Below are 22,075 nucleotides of genomic sequence, written 5' to 3'. Positions count from 1 at the left end.
ATGCCATAACAACCGATATATTCTGATAAAATTTCAAAAAATCTAAAAATGGTCCTTGTAAAAAAAAAACCTTTAAAGCTACTTTCGCTCCCGACACAATTTCTTTGTCAGTATCTTAAGGAAGGAGAGAGATTGATTTCAATTATGGGGAGGCAATAGTTGCAATGGCGACACATCAGAAGGGGCTCAAATAGGGAAAGTAGGTCTTGAACAATTAAGTGAAGGAAAAAAAAATTCCATCTGTAGAGTGTGTGTTGTTGTGTGTGTGCGTGTGGTCAATACAAGACGTCAGCTTTTTCGCCTGACATCTTTTTTTTTCCTGGCTAATGCCTTTTTTTTTGGGGGGGGGGGGAAAGAGGGGAGGGAATTCATCTACAGCTTGAGTCTCCAACAAACAAATATGGTTTGAACAAGTCCTGTCATTCAATGTAAATCGTACACCATAGCATCAGGGAAGTAGTGAGTAAATCAATCGAGCGCGCAGGGCTAGAAACTGTATTGGCGCCCCCCAACCCTCAATTTTCCATGAAAATGACATAGAAATATAAACAATAAAAAGAATTTAATAATGATACAAAACAAATAACCTTAGAATGTATCAACTTCAGATATCTACAAAAACAATTTTCGCCTATCTGCTTGTGGCGCACCCCTAAGGGTGCCACCCTTGCCCTCCCCACACTACGCCTTTGCATAGTATGAGCCTTATCAAACATAGTACAAAATAATAATTCCTTCCGTTTAAGCACTTAGTAACTATTAATTTTGGTGCTTAACTTTGGTTCCATTTTGTTAGTTACGTTTATTTATGGAACTACAGTTCTATGGTCTATTCCTTCACATAATACTTACAAAGGTGTTTTGTATAGCTTTGGTGAGTTCTATATTAATTGTTTTCGTTTTGGCTTGCTCTAAACGTTATTTTGAAACAATTTGCAACTAACTGGCGGTAACACAGGGGATCTGATACGAAGAATAACTGATACTATTGAGATATATTTAGAAATTATATAGGTCAGTTCTTTTTTAATTTGGTTGACAACAGTGACGTTAGCTTTGACGTCCATGAAGCAACAGTGACGCTAACTTTGACGTCCATGAAGCAACAGTGACGCTAACTTTGACGCCCATGACAAGGATATTTTAGGGTGAAAAACCCTGATAAAGGGTAGACTACTGTGTCAAAGGATAAACGTGTAATGCCCCTCTCCTATGGAAGAGCATTTTATTACTTTCAAATTTAACCCCATCATTTGTGTTCATGGAAAGACTTGGCAAATGTGAATAAAAACAACAAAACTTTGTCGACAGAGAAATATTGAAACTTGAAGATTGATTTATTAGTTAAAACATTCACATAATCAATGGTTTGAATGGAGACAGTTTTGTACATCGAAAGAAATGATAAAGAGATAGATAAATAGAGAAAGAGAGAGAGAGAGAGAAAGGCAAATGAGTATAAGAAAAAAAGATATGAATAAAGAGAGGAACATTTAAAGGGAATCTCTGATAGTTTTTCAAATTTGAGTTATTGACATATTTAGATTCTGCGTAAAAAAGTTGTAGCCTAATAGTAAACATTTTATCATTTTGTATTTAAATGCTTAGAAACATTTATATTTAATAAATTAGACAGAAAATTGTTGACATCTCCAAAACAACAACAGCAACGGAGTTCTTTGAAATTTCGTTTTTAGCTCAGTCAAACGTCACTTCCCTCAACAATACTGAAAGATAAACTATATTTAGCCAATCGTATCGCTTCATTCTTACAGTAGCTGTCAGGCTTAGTGACAGCCTAGTCCAGAGCTATGGTACAGTTTTATAAAGAGAGATAGATCTAAAAGCATTAGGATAACCAACTCGAGAAAAAAAAGTAACATTTTCATCTAAGCCCCGCCCTGTCCTAAAAAGTCAATAGATCGTGTGTCTGACTGATTCGAACAAATTGGTCAGTGTAAGGCTAGTCTAGACACCTGTAGTCGGTCATGACAAGACAACCAAGCGATAGTGTTTATGTGTGTTGAGTGGTCAGGCGAGAAGATACTCACTGCCGTGGTCAGTCAAGCATGTAAATCTACTTTCAACACGCAATTTTTTCTTTGCTTACAAGATATAGATCTAACTGCATAGACGAAGATATTCTTTTACGAGAATGTGAAATTTACTGTATGGTCTCCCGTTATACAATAAGTCAATAGATTTAATTAATAGGTTAGTGTGACGTCACATAGAAACCCGGTAAAAATCTGATCGTTTTGGATGCGCAGGAAAATTACACCAGAAAAACATCAATTACTAAGTTACTATTGCAAATTAAAAAAAAAAGAATAATACATTCATTATCTGTAAATCAAAACACATATTATATAAAAAAAATTGTCAAAACCATCAGAGTTTCCTTTTAAGGACAAATAAGGGACACTATCGCGGCATCATATGCGGACATCTTCATACATCCGGGCAACGTCCAGGACATGAGTCAGCTGACTTCCAACAAGTTGAAGGACAGACGAAACTTCACGCCAATGTTTCTCTTTCTGCAATTTTGTATGATGAAAATAATATGATTGCACAAAATTTACATATTATATAAAAAAAATTGTCAAAACCATCAGAGTTTCCCTTTAATGACAAATAAGGGACACTATCGCGGCATCATATGCGGACATCTTCATACATCCGGGCAACATCCAGGACATGAGTCAGCTGACTCCCAGCAAGTTGAAGGACGGATGAAACTTCACGCCAATGTTTCTCTTTCTGTAATTATAAGTGATGAAAATAATATCATTGCACAAAATAAAGATTTGAATTTGTAAAATAAAAAATTGGTTAAGATCTCAAGGAATTTTTAAAAAGGCACTTTCTAAGTTCTAAGTTGAACAAGAGATTAACAGTTGCGCTTTGAAGTGAGAACCGAAGTGTAGATGAGACTAGTAAAAGATTTAACGTAGAGCAGCCTTAACTATAGACCGAAGGTGGAAATGAGAGCATAAGAGAGGGAGTGAGAGAAAGAGAAAGAGAGGGAGAGAAAGAAAGAAACACAGCAACAATGTGTGCGAGAGTTTGTTGATTGAGCCTTATAACAAGAAAAACATTTAAAAATACATTAAAAAAAAAAAGAAAATACAGTCAGGTACTCACGTAAACAATTTTGTTGTCCAGTCTGTCTCTGCTGTGATAATGAAAGTTCCAGACCTCAGCCTCTACCCACGCATTGTCCGTGTTATTGCTGTCATCCATGTAGCCCTTGTAGACCAGGGTGCTGCTCAGGCTGGACGTGGCAGGGATGGACCGGCCCAGAATCCCAGACAACAAATCGCTGACCACAAATTGCCTGAAAAACTAAGTAAAATAGCATCGACCTATATAATTTGCTTATTTCAACATCGTGTCGTCGCTCATTAAGTTGTGTCCCTTTACAAAATATTGGAAAGCTGAGAAAATTTTTTTCTTCTTCTTCGATCTCATTTTAGATCAGTAATCCTATATCTGAGATAAACCGCGCAGTGGTTTCCAGACCAGGCAGTTCAGATCAGTAATCCTATATCTGAGATAAACCGCGCAGTGGTTTCCAGACCAGGCAGTTCAGATCAGTAATCCTATATCTGAGATAAACCGCGCAGTGGTTTCCAGATCAGGCAGTTCTCTGTATAGTTTTTGTTCTGTAGGAGGGTTTTGGGGCCAGAGTCTTGTTGAGCCTCTTGATATAGTATGCAGCTTTGAAGGCCATGGTCAGCATTCTCTGGGGATGCCCCACAAGGGCATTTTTCGCTCGTCCTGACTTTAAGCTTCCGGAACATGTGTTATAACTCTAAGGTAGGCAACTCAACGCAGTTCAACAGGAAATAAATACGTGTGTTTATTCACTAGGGCAAACACAAAACATCCTTCAGCTTCCTCAGAGTCTCACTACTAAGTATACCAGTCCTTTGCTACTTAACCCGAATGTGGACCAACGACAGCCTTCCCCGCTTCGCTCCAGGTCCCTTCTACGACATACAGGCAGCACAAAAGTTGGCCTCTTAGTTTCCCAAACATTCAGACTCTTCACAATCCCTGATGTACTGTTCTTCTCTCTCTCCTAGTGTCTTCCTGTCTACCTTCACTAGTGCGCTAGGGCACACCTCAAGCACTGGTGCAAGGCAGGGTTACGACATATAATGTCTTGGTATGTTGTGTCCAGATCTAAGTCGACAAGTTATAAATCACAGTGGAACTGATCTAGAGAGACTATGAATAGATAAATAAGAAAAAATCATTTTAAAATACTTTGGAAACAAAAAGACAATACCTCCTTTACACATCTCATAGAGCAATGTTGTTTTTTTTCTTATTAACTAATGAATCTTACAACATTTTTTAACCCACCCCGTTCCCCGCGAGAAAAAATCCAGGTTAAGCTAATGTATAAACTTAATACACTTTATAATATTCCACTGATAGGTCTTTACTAGCCTTTAGATCTAGACTCAGAAGATGATGCGCAAAGTGTTTCTGTAACATAATTTATTAAACTTAATAATAGAATGCCTACATACGGAAATACCCGAAGACGTAGATAAATATTTTCTCTAGCCAAATTGAAACTTCTTTTTTTTTTTTACTTTGAAAAATTCTAACGGTCAGGTTACAGTATTTCCCAGTGTGGCCAACGAGCTAGTATTTTCTCAGCAATATACATTAACTATTAAATGTATAAGTAAATCGTTGGAGCCGTTTTTGAGATCAGTGTCCACCTACCCAGAAATAACGTGTACACACTTTTTACCAGTCAAAGTGAGTTGATATAAGCTTTGTAAAAACAAGGGGAACAACTACAAATATTTAAGTAAACAAAAGCAGAGAAAATTGATTATTGTGTACAAGATAATGTGTTGTCTCTAGTGTATGACATAATATGTGGATATGTATATGCTGATAACACGAGGTCCAGAGTATGCTGGTATATAAACGTTATTCCGTACCTGAATCATATCCTCCTGGTCTAGCTGTGTGCTACTAGGGACATCTTTCTCTCCTAGCAGATCTCTCATCATCACCTCACAGATCACATTGTATTTGCTGTTCTTACCGCTGATAAAGTCCTGGGGATATATGGAAAAATTCAAAATTGTAGGGTCAAATCTAGGTACTTAAAGTTGTTATTTCTCCCACACCCAATCTCGGATCAAGCTGAAATTTTACACAATTATTTCTTTAACCTGACAAAACAAGAATCAATAAAACAAATTAACCAAATAGTTTATTAACTTTTGATAATTACTTTTTTTTGTTATCTCAAACAAGGTAAGAAAATTGTACTTGATTGATAAGGTGGTATAAATTGAATTAGTCCCATTTATACTTTGTAGAGAGAAAAGTTTGAAACTAACAATAGATAACTATAAAACCTTATATTTTCATAAGCACTTCCTTGGCATAATGGCTAGTGTGTTGGTTTGAATAGGCTGCGTAGGATTTAGCCCTTAAGTTCGAATGCATTTAAAAAGTGATCACCCAGATACCCCGCTCTTTCTTCCCCAACTCTTTCCAACTGGTCCACATCATAGAGTATTCAGAAAGCTAGAAACACGAAATTGCAATTAACAAGAACAATTTGTAATAACACAAATGTATTATTGTTAGTCTAGATCTATTATAAATTTAATGACATGACTGATCCAAACTTATTTTAAAGGTATTTTTTATGTTTTTCTTGTTAGTCATTGCTTTTTTCTGGTAGGCTCAGGTTTGATATTTTACTGACATTTGGAGAGAAAGAATACTTATAGCAGTTTGTCCTGGGATATAACAAAAAATATGACTGTGTTGTATCTACTTTTAGTATTTAATAAGGTTATATTTATTTTGCATTCTGTGTATTTTGTTTAATGCTTGATTAGATCTGATGACCATAGGCAAATAGATCCGTTTACCCCAGGCAAATAGCTCCGTTTACCCCAGGCAAATAGCTCCGTTTACCCCATGCATATAGCTCTGTTTACTCCAAGCATATAGCTTTGTTTACCCCAGGTAAATAGCTATGTTTACCCCATGCATATAGCTCTGTTTACCCCAGGCAAATAGCTCTGTTTACCCCAGGCATATAGCTCTGTTTACCCCATGCATATGGTTCTGTTTACCCCAGGCAAATAGCTCTGTTTACCCCAGGCAAATAGCTCTGTTTACCCCAGGCAAATAGCTCTGTTTACCCCAGGCAAATAGCTCTTTTTATCCCATGCATATTGCTCTGTTTACCCCAAGCATATAGCTCTGTTTACCCCAAGCATATAGCTCTGTTTACCCCAAGCATATAGCTCTGTTTACCCCAAGCATATAGCTCTGTTTACCCCAGGCAAATAGCTCTTTTTATCCCATGCATATTGCTCTGTTTACCCCAAGCATATAGCTCTGTTTACCCCAAGCATATAGCTCTGTTTACCCCAAGCATATAGCTCTGTTTACCCCAGGCAAATAGCTCCGTTTACCCCAGGCAAATAGCTCCGTTTACCCCATGCATATAGCTCTGTTTACCCCAAGCATATAGCTCTGTTTACCCCAAGCATATAGCTCTGTTTACCCCAAGCATATAGCTCTGTTTACCCCAAGCATATAGCTCTGTTTACCCCAAGCATACAGTTCTGCTTACCCCAGGCATATAGCTCTGTTTACCCCAAGCATATAGCTCTGTTTACCCCATGCATATAGCTCTGTTTACCCCAAGCATATAGCTCTGTTTACCCCATGCATATAGCTCTGTTTACCCCAAGCATATAGCTCTGTTTACCCCAGGCAAATAGCTCCGTTTACCCCAGGCAAATAGCTCCGTTTACCCCAAGCATATAGCTCTGTTTACCCCATGCATATAGCTCTGTTTACCCCAAGCATATAGCTCTGTTTACCCCAAGCATATAGCTCTGTTTACCCCATGCATATAGCTCTGTTTACCCCAGGTATAGCTATACTTACCCCAGGCATACAGCTCTGTTTACCCCAAGCATATAGCTATACTTACCCCAGGCATACAGCTCTGTTTACCCCAGGTATATAGCTATACTTACCCCAGGCATACAGCTCTGTTTACCCCAGGTATATAGCTATACTTACCCCAGGCATACAGCTCTGTTTACCCCAGGTATATAGCTATACTTACCCCAGGCATACAGCTCTGTTTACCCCAGGTATATAGCTATACTTACCCCAGGCATACAGCTCTGTTTACCCCAGGTATATAGCTATACTTACCCCAGGCATACAGCTCTGTTTACCCCAGGTATATAGCTATACTTACCCCAGGCATACAGCTCTGTTTACCCCAGGTATATAGCTATACTTACCCCAGGCATACAGCTCTGTTTACCCCAGGTATATAGCTATACTTACCCCAGGCATACAGCTCTGTTTACCCCAGGTATATAGCTATACTTACCCCAGGCATACAGCTCTGTTTACCCCAAGCATATAGTTCTGCTTACCCCAAGCAAATAGCTCTGTTTACCCCAGGTATATAGCTATACTTACCCCATGCATATAGCTCTGTTTACCCCAGGTATATAGCTATACTTACCCCATGCATATAGCTCTGTTTACCCCAGGTATAGCTATACTTACCCCAGGTATAGCTATACTTACCCCAGGCAAATAGCTATACTTACCCCAGGTATAGCTATACTTACCCCAGGCATATAGCTATACTTACCCCAGGCATATAGCTATACTTACCCCAGGCATATAGCTATACTTACCCCAAGCATACAGCTCTGTTTACCCCAGGTATATAGCTATACTTACCCCAGGCATATAGCTATACTTACCCCAGGCATATAGCTATACTTACCCCAGGCATATAGCTATACTTACCCCAAGCATACAGCTCTGTTTACCCCAGGCATATAGCTATACTTACCCCAGGCATATAGCTATACTTACCCCAGGCAAAGAGTCCTCATTTAAAAGGTCGTTGTGCACCACCAGGATCTCCATCACCTTCATGCCGTTGACCATTTTATGAGTCGGAACCACGTCATTGTCGTTTGGGGCGCTCTTCCAGCGGGACACTATGGCGTAGATCATATGATTCGGCCCCCACCTCCACAGGTTGCCTCTTCCTCGAAGACCAGTGCGCCCCATGGGATTTCTGTTTTAGAATCATTTCGTTAGCATAATGAAGGGAGATACAAATGAAAAGCGGATCGAGTTGAATGTCGTAAATAGATGCTAGCTTTTGTATAGGACATAGGAATTAAAGTTATTGTCGTGAAGTGGAAATGAAAGCTGGGAAAGGTGACAATGAAGAAATGTTCCCAGAGTGCTCACAGGAAACACCTTAGTGATGAACTAAGGTGGCGTCTCAGGTCTTCCGGTATAAATAAAACTATACATTCTCTATTTTCTAAAGAAGAGATATTAATTTTTCCCATTTTTGGATAGTTTTTATAGAATGCTAGATTTTCACTTGATATTTTTAAACTATAAAGGTGTGAATGACATGTCAATGGCGTAGGCCACTTGTCTTGATTTTTGATAGACAAAATTTGTATTATGGAAAGAACTTTTCTAAGTACAAGTCCTTACTAATTGTTATTTAAAATTGTAATATAACTGGGCTACTAATAGACTGACAATCAATATACACAGCGAAACACTGGTCAATGAGATTGGACCATAGTGCTTTGAGCATGCTATAAGCATGTAAGTTGCGCTATATTTAAAAAAAAATGTTACAAGCTTTATAACTAAGATCGTTGAAGGATTTATTTATTGTCCATTATTGGCAGTATGACCTTTGACCATCAAGAAAACCACAATAAACTAGCTTTCACTCAATGGCATCACTGGTACTGCGAGATTATCCACCAACGCTAAGAAAAACGGACTAGCTAGGTCCTATATCCCACCTCGGAACTCCGCTTGTGTCAAGTACGTATTGCATGGGTTGGTCATCTTTAGTGATCCAGCTGGTCCTGTCCACCACATACTTCTCCCCAGCAGACGTGTTAGCCTCCACTTCGGCGTTGAATTCGGGCGAGAAGGCGACATCTTGCGGGGCTTCCTCGTCCTCGACCTTTAGCCGCTCCCTCTCCATCTTTTGTTTTTGCAACCTACGTAACCATGGCGACAAAGAGTATGATAAAAAAAGCAAAAAATTAAAATATAATTTGTGTCTTCCTGTCCTGTACAGTATATTTTGTACATCTCTCTCTCTTACTCTCTCACTCTATCTCGGTCTCTCTCTCTCTCTCTTTTTAGATTGTCCTAGGCATCAACTACCAAGATGGCTGCAAGGTCCTGCGGTTTGCGCGCTGGACTGTCATTCAGATTTATCGATGGTCCAGGGTTCAAACCCTGCCCGCTCCCATCCCCCGTCGTCCTGCGGGAGGTTTGGACTAGGAAGTAATTATCTTCAACTCTGAAGGAACATCCGAAACATGTAAAACATTTTACAAACAAACAAACATTTTTACAAGACCGAATAAAAAAAAAAAGGAAATTCGTCACAGTTCCACAATGGCGATAGGGCACCACGTTGAGTTGCTGACTACATTAGAAGTCACTCCCGTTCATTTCTCCCAAGGAAAAGAAAGATGTGCTGGTGGAAACTTCTTTACCACGCATGCTCCTCATAGCGACTTCTTTTACTGAATTCAAAACTGCTGTTTGTACCGCGAATAAAAAATATTTTGAGCCGTAGACTCGTCAGTGATGATAGAAAAGATTTTCGAAATCTGGTTTGTCTGTTAGTTTTGAAAGGAGATATTTTACCAATATCTTTCACTCGCCTTGTTACAGTCTTCAGATAAGTCGACAGCTTCAACAGCGTTCTTCTTTTCGGGATATATTTCTTCCACCATAGCAAGTAAATACTTTTTTATGCATCCGCCGTCGGAAAATGGTTTCATGTCTCTGCTTAAAATGTATCGACTCATTTTCTTGTCTCGTTTTTGGTAAATAGTTTCATCAGTCCTTCACTCTAGGTGTGATCTAGCAATCACGTCTCAAACTAAGAATGACGATTTATTTATCTATCTGTTTGGTATCATAAATCTGTTGAATGCTTTGTTCTTTAAATAGAGGCACTCTTTCTATATAAAACAAATATGTTGGCTTATTATCGCGAAACAACTTCGCGGGCCGGATGTGGCCCACGGGCCGTATTTTGGCATCATTGGTCTAGAAGTCTCCATGTTTTTACACTAGCTTTTTATTTTTGAACATTTAATAAGCCTGGCTGAATCACCATAAGCGGCACGACAATGATTAATTAGATAGACAAAAACGTTATCTGATATTCATTTGAATATTTTTTTTATTCCAGTTGACCTGGCTGTAGCTGGTGAAATGGTTTTATAATTTAAAACAAATAGTGACAGTTGGTGACCATGAAATGCAGTGGTTTAACTTAAGCTGAGTACAATAGGAAAGTCCTTGACATCTGTTGTCAGAAGAGAGGTCTGCGTATAGAAAGAAATAAAAAACAACCACACCAAAAAAAACAATAGCCCCAAGAAATGAAATGAAATAAAGTTTTATGGGTAAAATTAATTTCTTGGGTGGATGGTGGCAAAGGAGTCGTTTTCCCTCTATAGAGGTCACGTTGCTTGGGTGTGTACACACACGCTAGAGAGAGAGAGTGAAAGCGAGAGAGAGAGAGAGAGGGAGGGAGAGATAGAGGGAGGGAGGGAGAGAGAGAGGGCGAGAGGGAGGGAGAGAGAGAGGGAGGGAGGGAGGGAGAGAGAGGGTGAGGGAGGGAGAGAGAGGGAGATAAAGAGAGAGGTAGGGAGGGAGAGAGAGGGAGAGAGAGAGGAAGGGAGGGAGGGAGATAGATAGATAGAGAGAGAGGGAGGCAGGGAGGGAGAGAGAGAGCGAGAGGGAGGGAGAGAGAGGGAAGGAGGGAGGTTTTTAACACCGGTAAGTGTTGACATTTGACAATAGATATGCCGAACTAGATCTTAAATAGTAAACCTTTGTTGTTATTGGGAGTTCGAAAAACACTTTATAACCTACATAAATCATAAATTAAATATTTTATTAAAGTGACCAAACTGATGGGCCTGTGAAAAACTCACTCAAACATGTTGGGGTCAAGGTAAGGACGACGGTCCTCCTCATACTCCTCCTCTGGGCGAGAAAACGCCGGCGGGTCGTAGGCTGGGTAGTTTTCCTGTCAGACACAACAAACTGTCTGTATTGTCAGACCTAACAAACTGTCTGTATTATCAGACATGACAAAATGTAAGTACTATTAGTCACAAAAAAAAAGTTCCCCTTTCAGACCTTGTGGTCTATAGGACAGATGATGTAAATGCCATCTGGTTCTGTGGCCTAAGGTTAATGTGTAATGTGGCCAGCACATCGACCAACCGCCTTTAGTTTTCCCCAACTAATGTCAGGTACCCATTAGAGCTGGGTGGACTCAGGGGCGCCCAAGGATCCCGAATTAAAAATCCCAGTCTTCACCGGGATTCGAACCCACGACTCCCGGTTGAGAAGCAAAGCACTTTACCGCTCAGCCACCGCGCCTCCACTATTAGTCAAAACAAAGTAAAAAAAAAAACCAACTGTTCTCTTTCTGATGTCAATAAAGGGTACACAAATCTCTGACAAATCGTTGAAAAATGTATTCTAATTTCTAAACAAACAACAAAATTGTTTCAGTTTGACCAAATAGGATCAAATGATATTTGCTTTGAGTTTGTTCTTGTTATTGTGTGTTTGAGGGGGAGGCGAATTCCAAGTCTTTGGGTTTATCTACTAAAAAAGAATCAGACCGGAAGTTTTGAGGAAAACACTTGTCATTTCTTATGTTCTTGGTTTCTCTTCTGGTTTGATTTATTCTGGGTTCTTTCTTTCCTCTTCTGACATGTTTTTTTTTTCTTCTTTTCGTTTTGTTTCGAAATCTCCTATCTTGAAGGAAACAAAAAGTTTCTCTAAAAATAGTTCTGTGTTTACCATTGAATGGTAACTTTTTCACACGATCCCCAAAACTCCCAAATCCTAGACGCCAAACTCTCAACTTCCTTTTTGTGTCAGGACTGACATAGATCTAGACACTAAATGTTACAATGTTCGTACATTGCATGACGGGCTGGTCGTGATCTAAGAGCTTCTGACTGTCGTCAAAGCGTTACTGAGTTCGAACCCTGCCCAACACTTGATAGGACGTAACGGTTTCCCCAATTTAAGGGGGGTCCAAAAACTTGTAAAGCCTAAAGGCGGCACGGAAAACCAACTCCTAGATACCCCCTCCCCCCCCCCCCCCGCCCAACTGGTCCACTAATGAGATTGGACCAAAAGCGCTCTGAGCATGCTATAAGCCTGAAAGTAGCGCTATATAAAAGCTGTAAATATATAAAATTAACGTACCGTTGGAACTGGATGGTCGTGTGAGGTTTTAACCTTGTTTCTGGCTTACAACATTCTCGGGGTTCGCCTTTATTACTAAATACTCAATTCACGTTCATTGTCCAGTGTTGTCATTAATGTGCTTCCATAAATATCAGTAATCGATTGTTTCATACTTGTATTTATAGTTTGGCTTATTTTTTTTTGGTTTGACGCTGGGAATGTAATTATGCACATTCTTTGATAGTAATGTCGTTTTTCCTTGCGCAAAATATTTTTAAACCACTTCATCTATATAGAGTGGGAAGTTGCTTAGTGCCCCATTACCTCCCATGTTACTCTGGGAAGTGGTTTAGTGCCCCATTACCTCCCATGTTACTCTGGGAAGTGGTTTAGGGCTCCATTACCTCCCATGTTACTCTGGGAAGTGATTAAGGGCTCCATTACCTCCCATGTTACTCTGGGAAGTTGCTTAGTGCCCCATTACCTCCCATGTTACTCTGGGAAGTGGTTTAGGGCTCCATTACCTCCCATGTTACTCTGGGAAGTGGTTTAGGGCTCCATTACCTCCCATGTTACTCTGGGAAGTGGTTTAGGGCTCCATTACCTCCCATGTTACTCTGGGAAGTTGCTTAGTGCCCCATTACCTCCAATGTTACTCTGGGAAGTGGTTTAGGGCTCCATTACCTCCCATGTTACTCTGGGAAGTGACTTAAGGCTCCATTACCTCCCATGTTACTCTGGGAAGTGGGTTAGGGCTCCATCACCTCCCATGTTACTCTGGGAAGTGGTTTAGGGCTCCATTACCTCCCATGTTACTCTGGGAAGTGATTAAGGGCTCCATTACCTCCCATGTTACTCTGGGAAGTAACTTAGGGCTCCATTACCTCCCATGTTACTCTGGGAAGTGACTTAGTGCCCCATTACCTCCCGTGTTACTCTGGGAACTGGGTTAGGGCTCCATTACCTCCCATGTTACTCTGGGAAGTGACTTAAGGCTCCATTACCTCCCATGTTACTCTGGGAAGTGGTTTAGGGCTCCATTACCTCCCATGTTACTCTGGGAAGTGACTTAAGGCTCCATTACCTCCCATGTTACTCTGGGAACTGGGTTAGGGCTCCATTACCTCCCGTGTTACTCTGGGAAGTGACTTAAGTCTCCATTAACTCCCTTTTTAGTCTGGGAAGTAACTTAGGGCTCCATTACATCCCATGCTATTATGGAAAATGACTTAGGGCTCCATTACCTCCCAGGAAACATTCTTGTCAAACACTGGATAACGACGTATGGACGTGCCCGGATATGGCGACATCCTACACCTGGTGTGCTGGCTTCTTAGTGGCAAAACATCACCGGCTGTCTTGAAGTTTTTATTTCCTGGGGATTAGAAAAAGTTCTAAGTAATTAATTTATAATTATTTGGTACGAATTTACGTTTTCTAGGAAATTATAAAATTTGTTCCAGGAGAATACCATGCCATGCTTTTTAAGTAACCATATCGACGCAAAAAAAGTTTGAGATTGAGTAAAGATATGAAAAGAAATGTCTAAATGGTTTCATTAAAACTCAGTTTTGCTAGATTCACTTTTTTAATTTTCCTAGAAAACGTGATCCATGTAGGAAATAGAATTTTTTATGATATACTGTATGACTTCGCTACACGCAAGGCTCGTAAATTTCGTGGGATAACTCTATCCGCAGAAATAAAAGAGTGATCTTTCCTTTACTTTTTCTTCTCGTCCAAACTCTTGAGAGAATTATATATATATATATAGATTAATTAACATTGACAAATGGTACGCCCGTACGAGTAGGAAGTAATTCTCTTCTTCTTTGAAGGTACGCCTGTAAATTAAATGATATAAAGATGCAAAGATGACTACACCACAGCTTTATTGAACCTTATACTATATTTTGAGACTCTTGATTATACAGCAAATAGGAATAAAAAAGCATTACTTAGAGTTAGACTAAAAGAAATAAAATTATAGGCGTGATATGATGGGTACCTGAGGGTCCACATAATTACTTAAGACGCTTTAAGACTTTCATACACCAACTGCAGAAAAATTTCAATACTTAATATAGCTCTGCTTCTATTAGACAATTTAAATTGTGAAAATATGAATATTATATAATTAATAGTGCAAACGTTGTAATAACATATTTTCATTGTGTGTGTGTGTGTACTAGTTCAAGGATATTGAGCAACAAAGTCACGTGATCTACTGCCCAATCCTTGCACATGTGTCACCTGAAAATGAGTCACGTGTTAAGACGTGTAATCTGGCGTAGATCTCATTTATAGTCTCCCTTTAGATGTTTCCATTTAAGTTCCCCCCCCCCCTCCTCTTTCCAAAACCAGTATTTGAACTACGCTTTGCTAGCCATGTCTCTGGACTAGTCTGGACAATGGTATAAGGCTGACCTAGCTCTTCCATCACATGCTTCATGTGTTCCAGGGTCAAGGACAATGTCGTCTGGCTGTTGATGATGCCAATCAAGCGATCGTTGATACTATCCATCTGTTTGCTTTGGGTGCTCTGATCCTTGGAGATTACTTTCAATCTAATTCAAGAGAGAGACAAAAATAAGCAAGTCTTTCGTAAGACATTTATACAAATATCTTATCTTCTTCTTATCTTATATAATACAGACGTTACTTCAAAGCAGAAGATGATTACGTCCTACGCGTCATGCATTTAGTCATGCATATTAACCAATGACTTAAATATGTCTACCCATACTGAGTAGGCCTATCCAAATATAATTCTTTTATCCAGATGTAGTTTGTGGAATCAATATATTTAATATGTATGGCGCTTTGTTCTTAAATAACCTTAGTTATAAGTAGTTATAATCAAAGAGATTAGAGACAGGGCTATGACCTGTAAACTACTGTCAAAAAATCGTAATCTAAAGCTCTAAGGCCATATTACAAGGCCTTCAGGGCTCGCAAAGACCTTCCTACAGGGAACAGTAACAGGAAAAAGAAGAAGTTGCAGACAGAAAAAGCGATGGAAAGACAACATAAAAGAATGGACGGGCCTGCCATTGAAAGAGATTCTATCCAAAAGGAATGGAAAAAGATTACGGGATAGGTGGAGTAGAATAATCTGATTGGACATTAAATGACAAATTATTGAGTTGTGGATTGATACCAATGCTTCATTTGTAGTTAACTCTTTGATGTATTGAAACTTTTTGAGGTATATAGAGATGATAACTCTTTGCAGTATTTAGAATTAACTCTTTGGTGCATATAAACTCTTTGAGGCATTTAAACTCTTTGAGGTATTTAGAGTTAACTCTTGGGTACATTGAAAGCTGACTCTGTGAGTCATATAGAACTGAAACCAGTACCTTGCATCAGCAGTTCTGACTTGATTGACCTTCTCCATTTCCAGTTTTTCATTCTTCTTCTGCATTCTCATAAGACCTCGCCAGATATTAAGATCACCGACTCGGACAGGCTGCAGTGACGTGAGTATGAAATTAAAAGAGATGTGACGTCACATTTCCTTTAAGAGCACACTTTTACGCTTGTCATACAAACAAAGCATTTCGTTTTCAATCAACGTACAGAACATTCCAGTCCAATGTGGGCACCATGGCTAGATATTTGATGCCGTCTTTATTTATTTTATTTATAGCTTTTTATATAGCGCTACTTTCATGCTTATAGCATTTTCAGAGCGCTTTGGTCCAATCTCATTTGTGGACCAGTGGGGGGAGGGGGTATCTAGGAGTTAGTTTTCCTTGCTGCCTTTAGGTGCTCAGTAAACACAACTCGAGTCGGATGTCGAACCTCGAGCCCCCTTCTAGGTAGCCAAGCCAAGCCAAGTTCAAGCGCACTTAGCCTCTCGACCACGCTTCCCACAAGATTTTCTTTCTATGGATTATATGAACTTTTCTTTGATATTCAACTTTATCTTTTACATTTAAATTTCAATCCATCCATCAATTCATAATTCCATCCATTAATCTATCCATCCATCCATGCATTCATCCAGCACATTGAAGTATTTTCCTTGCATGAAACCTTTCTATCAATTAGTTTTTCCTCCCATGTGTATGTTTCTATAAAGGAAATATTTTGTTAAACGTTTTAAATCAAACTTTATTCTTGTATCCTTTCAATTCAATTGGTCGTTGTGCTGGCAATATTACACCCTAGTTAACCATTAGATTTGAAACAGCTAACTTGCTTGACATCCTCTACTTTATCAACTGCAAGCTTTCAAATGTGGACATACTTACAAAAAAAACAAAACAACAACAACAAAAAAACTTGACATCTGAAACTTTCAAAATTGGACTCAAGCTACAGATGTTACAGTATCCCAGCACTGAGTTCTTAAGAAAGTCTAGGACTTGTAAAACTGTCACCTTCTCTTTCGACCTGGCACAGCAAGGGCACCAGGCTTTGCAGATGTTACAGTCTCCCAGCACTGAGTTCTTAAGAAAGTCTAGGACTTAGAAAACTGTCACCTTCTCCTTCGACCTGGCACAGCAAAGGCACCAGGCTTTGCAGATGTTAGTCTCCCAGCACTGAGTTCTTAAGAAAGTCTAGGACTTAGAAAACTGTCACCTTCTCTTTCGACCTGGCACAGCAAGGGCACCAGGTTTTGCAGATGTTAGTCACCCAGCACTGAGTTCTTAAGAAAGTCTAGGACTTAGAAAACTGTCACCTTCTCTTTCGACCTGGCACAGCAAGGGCACCAGGCTCTGCAGATGTAATTCAGAACGAGGTAGCAGCACTTGATGACGACAAAAGGGTAGTAGAGCAGGACCAGTGGTACGGGGAGCATGGGGCGCCAATGGTTGTTCACCACAATCAAGAAGAGCTGATACTTCCAGATCTCCACTGATCTCTCGTAGGTCGTGGCAAGAGTTACCCTGTGATGAAAAAATGACGAAATGCAGCCGGAAAAAATAACGGAAATTTAAAAAAAAAAATACACTTTTCTATGTATGTACAATGAAGTTTAGAAACGGGGGGTGGAGGAGGGGGGGGGGAAGAGGCGGTCGCCACAACAACGTTGCGAATATAAACCAAATAATTATTTGTATATTTAAGACCTACTAGATACAATATTTACTTTATCAGATAACCAAAGCAAAGAATGTTATAGATATAAGAATCGGACTTTGGACAATGACTGTAATTCAGAAGAGCAGGATACTAGGCCTACTACTTTTAAGAAATAAAACGCTGAACCTTCAGTCCTTCACTTAGATTTGTAGTGACTAGCAATTAAAACGTCCGCTCAGATTAACTTAGGCTAATATGACAAACACATTATTAGAAGCCTTTTTTTTTTCATAAATCTTAAATCAGCTCCTTGTCTGTCTGTCTGGTAGAAAGTTTCAACACGTTAGTTCTCCCACTTCCCATTCTTGGATTAAGTTGAAACTTTACACAATTATTCACTGTACCTAACAAAACGTGCATCAATCATAAAATTAGCCAAAAAGTTAATTCATTTGTGGCAATTAATACATTTGTTAGACATAGAAAAGGGAAATAATTCATATGGTACTGGGATAAAAAAAATTAATGTGGAGTTCTTCCCCTTGCATAATTTAAAAAAAAAATTGCTTAGTTTTTAAAGCTACGTTCTCTAAAGACTCTCTAAGAAGAAGGAACCAATCGAATCTTGACCTACTGACTAGCCAGTCATTCAAGTTGTATGACCAACGAAAGTGTCACCTGACCTTGTTACGGTAAAGATAAGAGTGACGTAGACCAGCTTGGTGATGAAGATGTACTGCAGGAGGATCAAATAGCTGCCGGTACTGTTGTTGACACACTTCTCTAGCTTCTCTTGCACGGAATCTAGGAGGAACGCGTGGATTCAAGTCAAACAATTGTTTTCAAAATCAGGTCTGACCTAGATAACACTATCACTAAGTTTGATAACTGTCTGGTCAGTGCTAGAAATGGGTGTCATCTGGTACTGGGATAGTGTTAGAAGTTAGAAGCGGGGCTGCGCCAGCCAACGACGTGGTCTTATCTACCGACTTGGTCTCCGCTCTAGAGGCCCTCGAAGGGCAGTGTGCAGGTGTCAGAAGGGTAGAAGCACTCCTCGCGGTCGTGGAGCGTCTTCTACAACTCGGCGTGAACGTTTTCATGCAATGGGTGGACTTGGCCGACCACCTCGCAAAAAAAAAAAAACGCGGTCCAGACGGCACTCGTGCGTAATGAACCGTGCACCTACCAAAGTGTATGATCCCTGACCGACAAGCGCATATTGGCACATTGGTACGATGGCTGGGATTCTTCAGATAAGGGATATAGCTCTCAGTAGGCTACCACTAGTATGCTCTAGCGCAGGGGTTCTCAACCTGTGGATCGCGACCCCCTTGGGGGTCGATCGACCATTTGCCAGGGGTCGCCTAAGACCATCGAAACTATGGATTGTTATTGCCTATTCTTCTATTGCTATATATGTGTGGGGGGGGGTCGCGGCAGTGTGAGGATTGTAAAATGGGGTCGCCGAGTTTAAAAGGTTGAGAACCGCTGCTCTAGCGAGTGTACACTGCACCTGGTAGGGATGTATAAAGGCTTTCTAACCAGTCCAAACCCCCCACCGCTCCGTTCCCTAACGGCACCATACGAGTTGTGATGGCTCTCGCACGGGTGCGGTGGGACATTATACGCATATGAGGCACCCCTTCCGTGGGGCTCGGGCCTCCAGCTCGCATGAGAGGAGGAACTCAGAGCGTGGCCGTGAGGAACATGCAACATGACAAGACGGGTGTGACTACACGATCACCTAGTCGTAGAGGGACCTCAGACAGAAGGGGTTGGTGAAGTGCCAATTTCTCATCCTGGCCACGGGAGTCCTTTCCCTGGTCACATGATTATAAAGGGGACCGGAGGTCTCGAACCATAAAGGACTTCTGACTCAGATAAGGGACGTGAGCGCCATAGGCAGAGAAATAGACCAAATAAAAAGGATCTAATGAGCGGATGATGTCAAGGTCATCTGTTTCTGTTAACAAGTGTATCATGTTGCCAAACTAATGTCAAGGACATATTACAAATAGGTCATGGATACAGTAATCCACTTAATCTTGTGTAATTATGGAAAGATATTTTGTAAGATTTTGATGAAATCTTGTATGTGAAAATCAAATTAGGGGCGGACTAGGTGTTACAATTAGACCCGATAGTATCATACAGTCATGAGTGGCATGTCACATGTTGTAAACACTATTTTTTTTTCCCTTTTTGAGATTCTGGAAAACCTTTTTTTTTCCTTTTGATCATCCAACTTTTGAAATGTAGAATGATTTAATTATTTTTTTGTAAGTAAAATGTTAAGGAACTTTAAACTTTATACAATAGAAAACAATCGGTGACCTCCCTTCGTTGTGGAAAGTGTATTAACAATCTAATTAGGACGTCAGGTACATGCACCTACATCGTTGTTGTTGAGTTTGAGTTTAGGCACATCGGCACAATTTAGGCCATATCGTGCCCGTAATCCTTTAAGGATCATACTCCCTGTACATAACAAGGGCTAACTTCTATACAGTTAAATCATTAAAAACAAGGTCTATTCACAGTTAAAATAGTAAAGGTAGTAATGCGTAGGTGTAAGAATTGTTGTCAAACAGAATTCCCATTTATTTGGATCAATAAAATTATCTTATCGTATCTATAGTATTGGAGCGGTGGCTGAGCGGCAAAGCGCTTGGCTTCTGATCTGCGGGTCACGGGTTCGAATCCTGGGGTAGACTGGGATTTTTAATTTCGGGATCATTGGACGCCTCTTGAGTCCACCCGATCGGTAAGGGGTACCTGACTCTAGTTGGTAGAGGCAGTTGGTCGTTGTGCTAGCTACATGACACCCTCGTTAACTGAAGGCCACAGAAACAGATGACGATTACATCGATCTGCCCTATAGATTTCAAGGTCTGAAAGAAGAACTTTTTTTATCTATAGTATTGATAAAGTATTAACATACTTTTTCTAGCATGTTCAGAGTCTGTCATGTGATAGTTTAAACTGTTTCTTTTTTTTTTTTTTTAAGTTTAAAAGTTCTTGGTGGGTACCACTGCTGAGTACATCACAACCTATTCAAGTTCTTGGTGGGGGGACCACTGCTGACTACCTCACAATCTATTCAAATTCTTTTCCCACTATAACTATCAACTTACATGGAATGGACGAGGCTGTGGAAAAAAGAAAAGACTATTTTATAAATAATATTTAATCACTTTTATTTTGTGAGCGATAACAACAAAGTAGAAAACGTGTAACAAGTAACATGTAACAAGCAACAAGGTTGTTTATTTTAAACAATGAAACAGACTGCCATGCTTAATTAAACTCGTAGGAGGGACACAAGGTCAAGGCTAGTCGCAAGAATTGGACGTGAAATGATCAGATGATCGTGAGTACAATTTAACAAGTTAACTCTTGTGTTTGTTTAGCCACAAAGCACAAGTGCTACAAACGCTGTCGAAATGACAAATAATAACAACATACACATCATCAAGATGATAACCAAAGGAGACGAAACAATAATGTAAGTGGCCATATCAATTATAAATATAACAATAATCTATATGGCTCCTTCTGTCTCGGAAGACAATGGATGCGCCCAGGTGAGCCACTGGCTTTGGTAACAATAATAATGAACAACAATACCGCAGCTATCAGATCAACGCGATTCCCAAACAGTGAAATGGTTATCTAGCACCTAATTATAATCCAGGCCATCAACACAGGAACACACAATATGAGAGTAATGATGCCAATAATGTCATAAAGTTGTATATTAGAACAGCAGTATAAAATTCTATAGCAGGGATTAACTTCTGAAAAAAAAGGCAGAATTAACTTTAAGAATACACTGAGGTTTTTTTTTAGTATTTTTACAGATTTAGAATTTAACAGTTCAGCTAATTTTTCAACATTGGGCCTGGAAGGAAAATATTTTTTTTTTTTACTTATCTTCTTCTGTATGATTTAAAATGCTCACACACCAGGTCAATGTGAGTTAGGTGAGGTCAAAAAAAAAATGCGGGGAAATAAAGGTGTGGGCGTGAAAGAAATGTTCTAGAGATTTATGTGGACGAGACTATGTAATGAGTTAGTTGATGTTAGGACTTCGAGAGTTCGATCTAGATGTCACTAGTTAAGGTACAACGTTGGTTAGTGTCTTTGATCAAAACTAACATTACAGTATCCTGTATCTGAATTAGTATCTTGTATCTGAATTAGTATCCTGTATCTGAATTAGTATCCTGTATCTGAATTAGTATCCTGTATCTGAATTAGTATCTTGTATCTGAATTAGTATCCTGTATCTGAATTAGTATCTTGTATCTGAATTAGTATCCTGTATCTGAATTAGTATCCTGTATCTGAATTGTATTTACTGTTTCTTTGTTCATCGTTCCTGGTTTGAGTTTAAAAGAGTTAAAACTCAAGAAATCAGATCTACACTGTGTCATTTTATTGTACCTTGGTAGTGCTTGTCTTGCATTAACGGCACTTCCGAATCTGCATGTCAGATAATTTGGAACAGATATAAAACAAGTCTATCTCTTCAAACAGTGTGACACTGGTGACTTTTTGACATCGAACAATTAAAAGACAGTAGTCTAAACTAGAATATTGGATCTAATTACAGATATAGATCTAGTATTATCGATATTGTGTATTGATAAATTGAATAAGTATTATACACATAGATGTATTGTCACAAAATTGATTCTAGTAAACTGTC

At 39.5% G+C, this 22,075-nt stretch overlaps 1 protein-coding gene across 2 annotated transcripts in view; it reads right to left on the bottom strand.

Moving 5' to 3' along the window:
- Positions 1–1,316: 1,316 nt before the first annotated feature.
- Positions 1,317–22,075, bottom strand: part of LOC106074598 (transient receptor potential cation channel subfamily M member-like 2) — a 47,710-nt gene continuing 26,951 nt past the window's right edge. Inside the window, exons 21-32 of one of the 2 annotated variants that reach the window (XM_056015580.1) lie at positions 20,499–20,513; positions 18,048–18,168; positions 17,021–17,228; positions 15,693–15,802; positions 14,758–14,897; positions 13,575–13,705; positions 11,052–11,146; positions 8,883–9,086; positions 7,915–8,122; positions 4,971–5,090; positions 3,148–3,348; positions 1,317–2,540 (exon numbers count right to left, since the gene is read on the bottom strand). In XM_056015580.1, the coding sequence (XP_055871555.1) occupies positions 2,436–2,540; positions 3,148–3,348; positions 4,971–5,090; positions 7,915–8,122; positions 8,883–9,086; positions 11,052–11,146; positions 13,575–13,705; positions 14,758–14,897; positions 15,693–15,802; positions 17,021–17,228; positions 18,048–18,168; positions 20,499–20,513 (1,658 nt within the window). In that variant the 3' untranslated portion in view covers positions 1,317–2,435. Of the gene's footprint in view, positions 2,764–3,147; positions 3,349–4,970; positions 5,091–7,914; positions 8,123–8,882; positions 9,087–11,051; positions 11,147–13,574; positions 13,706–14,757; positions 14,898–15,692; positions 15,803–17,020; positions 17,229–18,047; positions 18,169–20,498; positions 20,514–22,075 lie in introns of both variants that reach the window. The other variant, XM_056015520.1, reaches the window with a different exon arrangement.

The sequence above is a fragment of the Biomphalaria glabrata genome, chromosome 1 (genome assembly GCF_947242115.1).
Source record: "Biomphalaria glabrata chromosome 1, xgBioGlab47.1, whole genome shotgun sequence".
NCBI classification, from domain to species: domain Eukaryota; kingdom Metazoa; phylum Mollusca; class Gastropoda; family Planorbidae; genus Biomphalaria; species Biomphalaria glabrata.
Note: the sequence above shows the minus strand (reverse complement) of the source record. Positions and strands in the feature narration are given on the sequence as shown.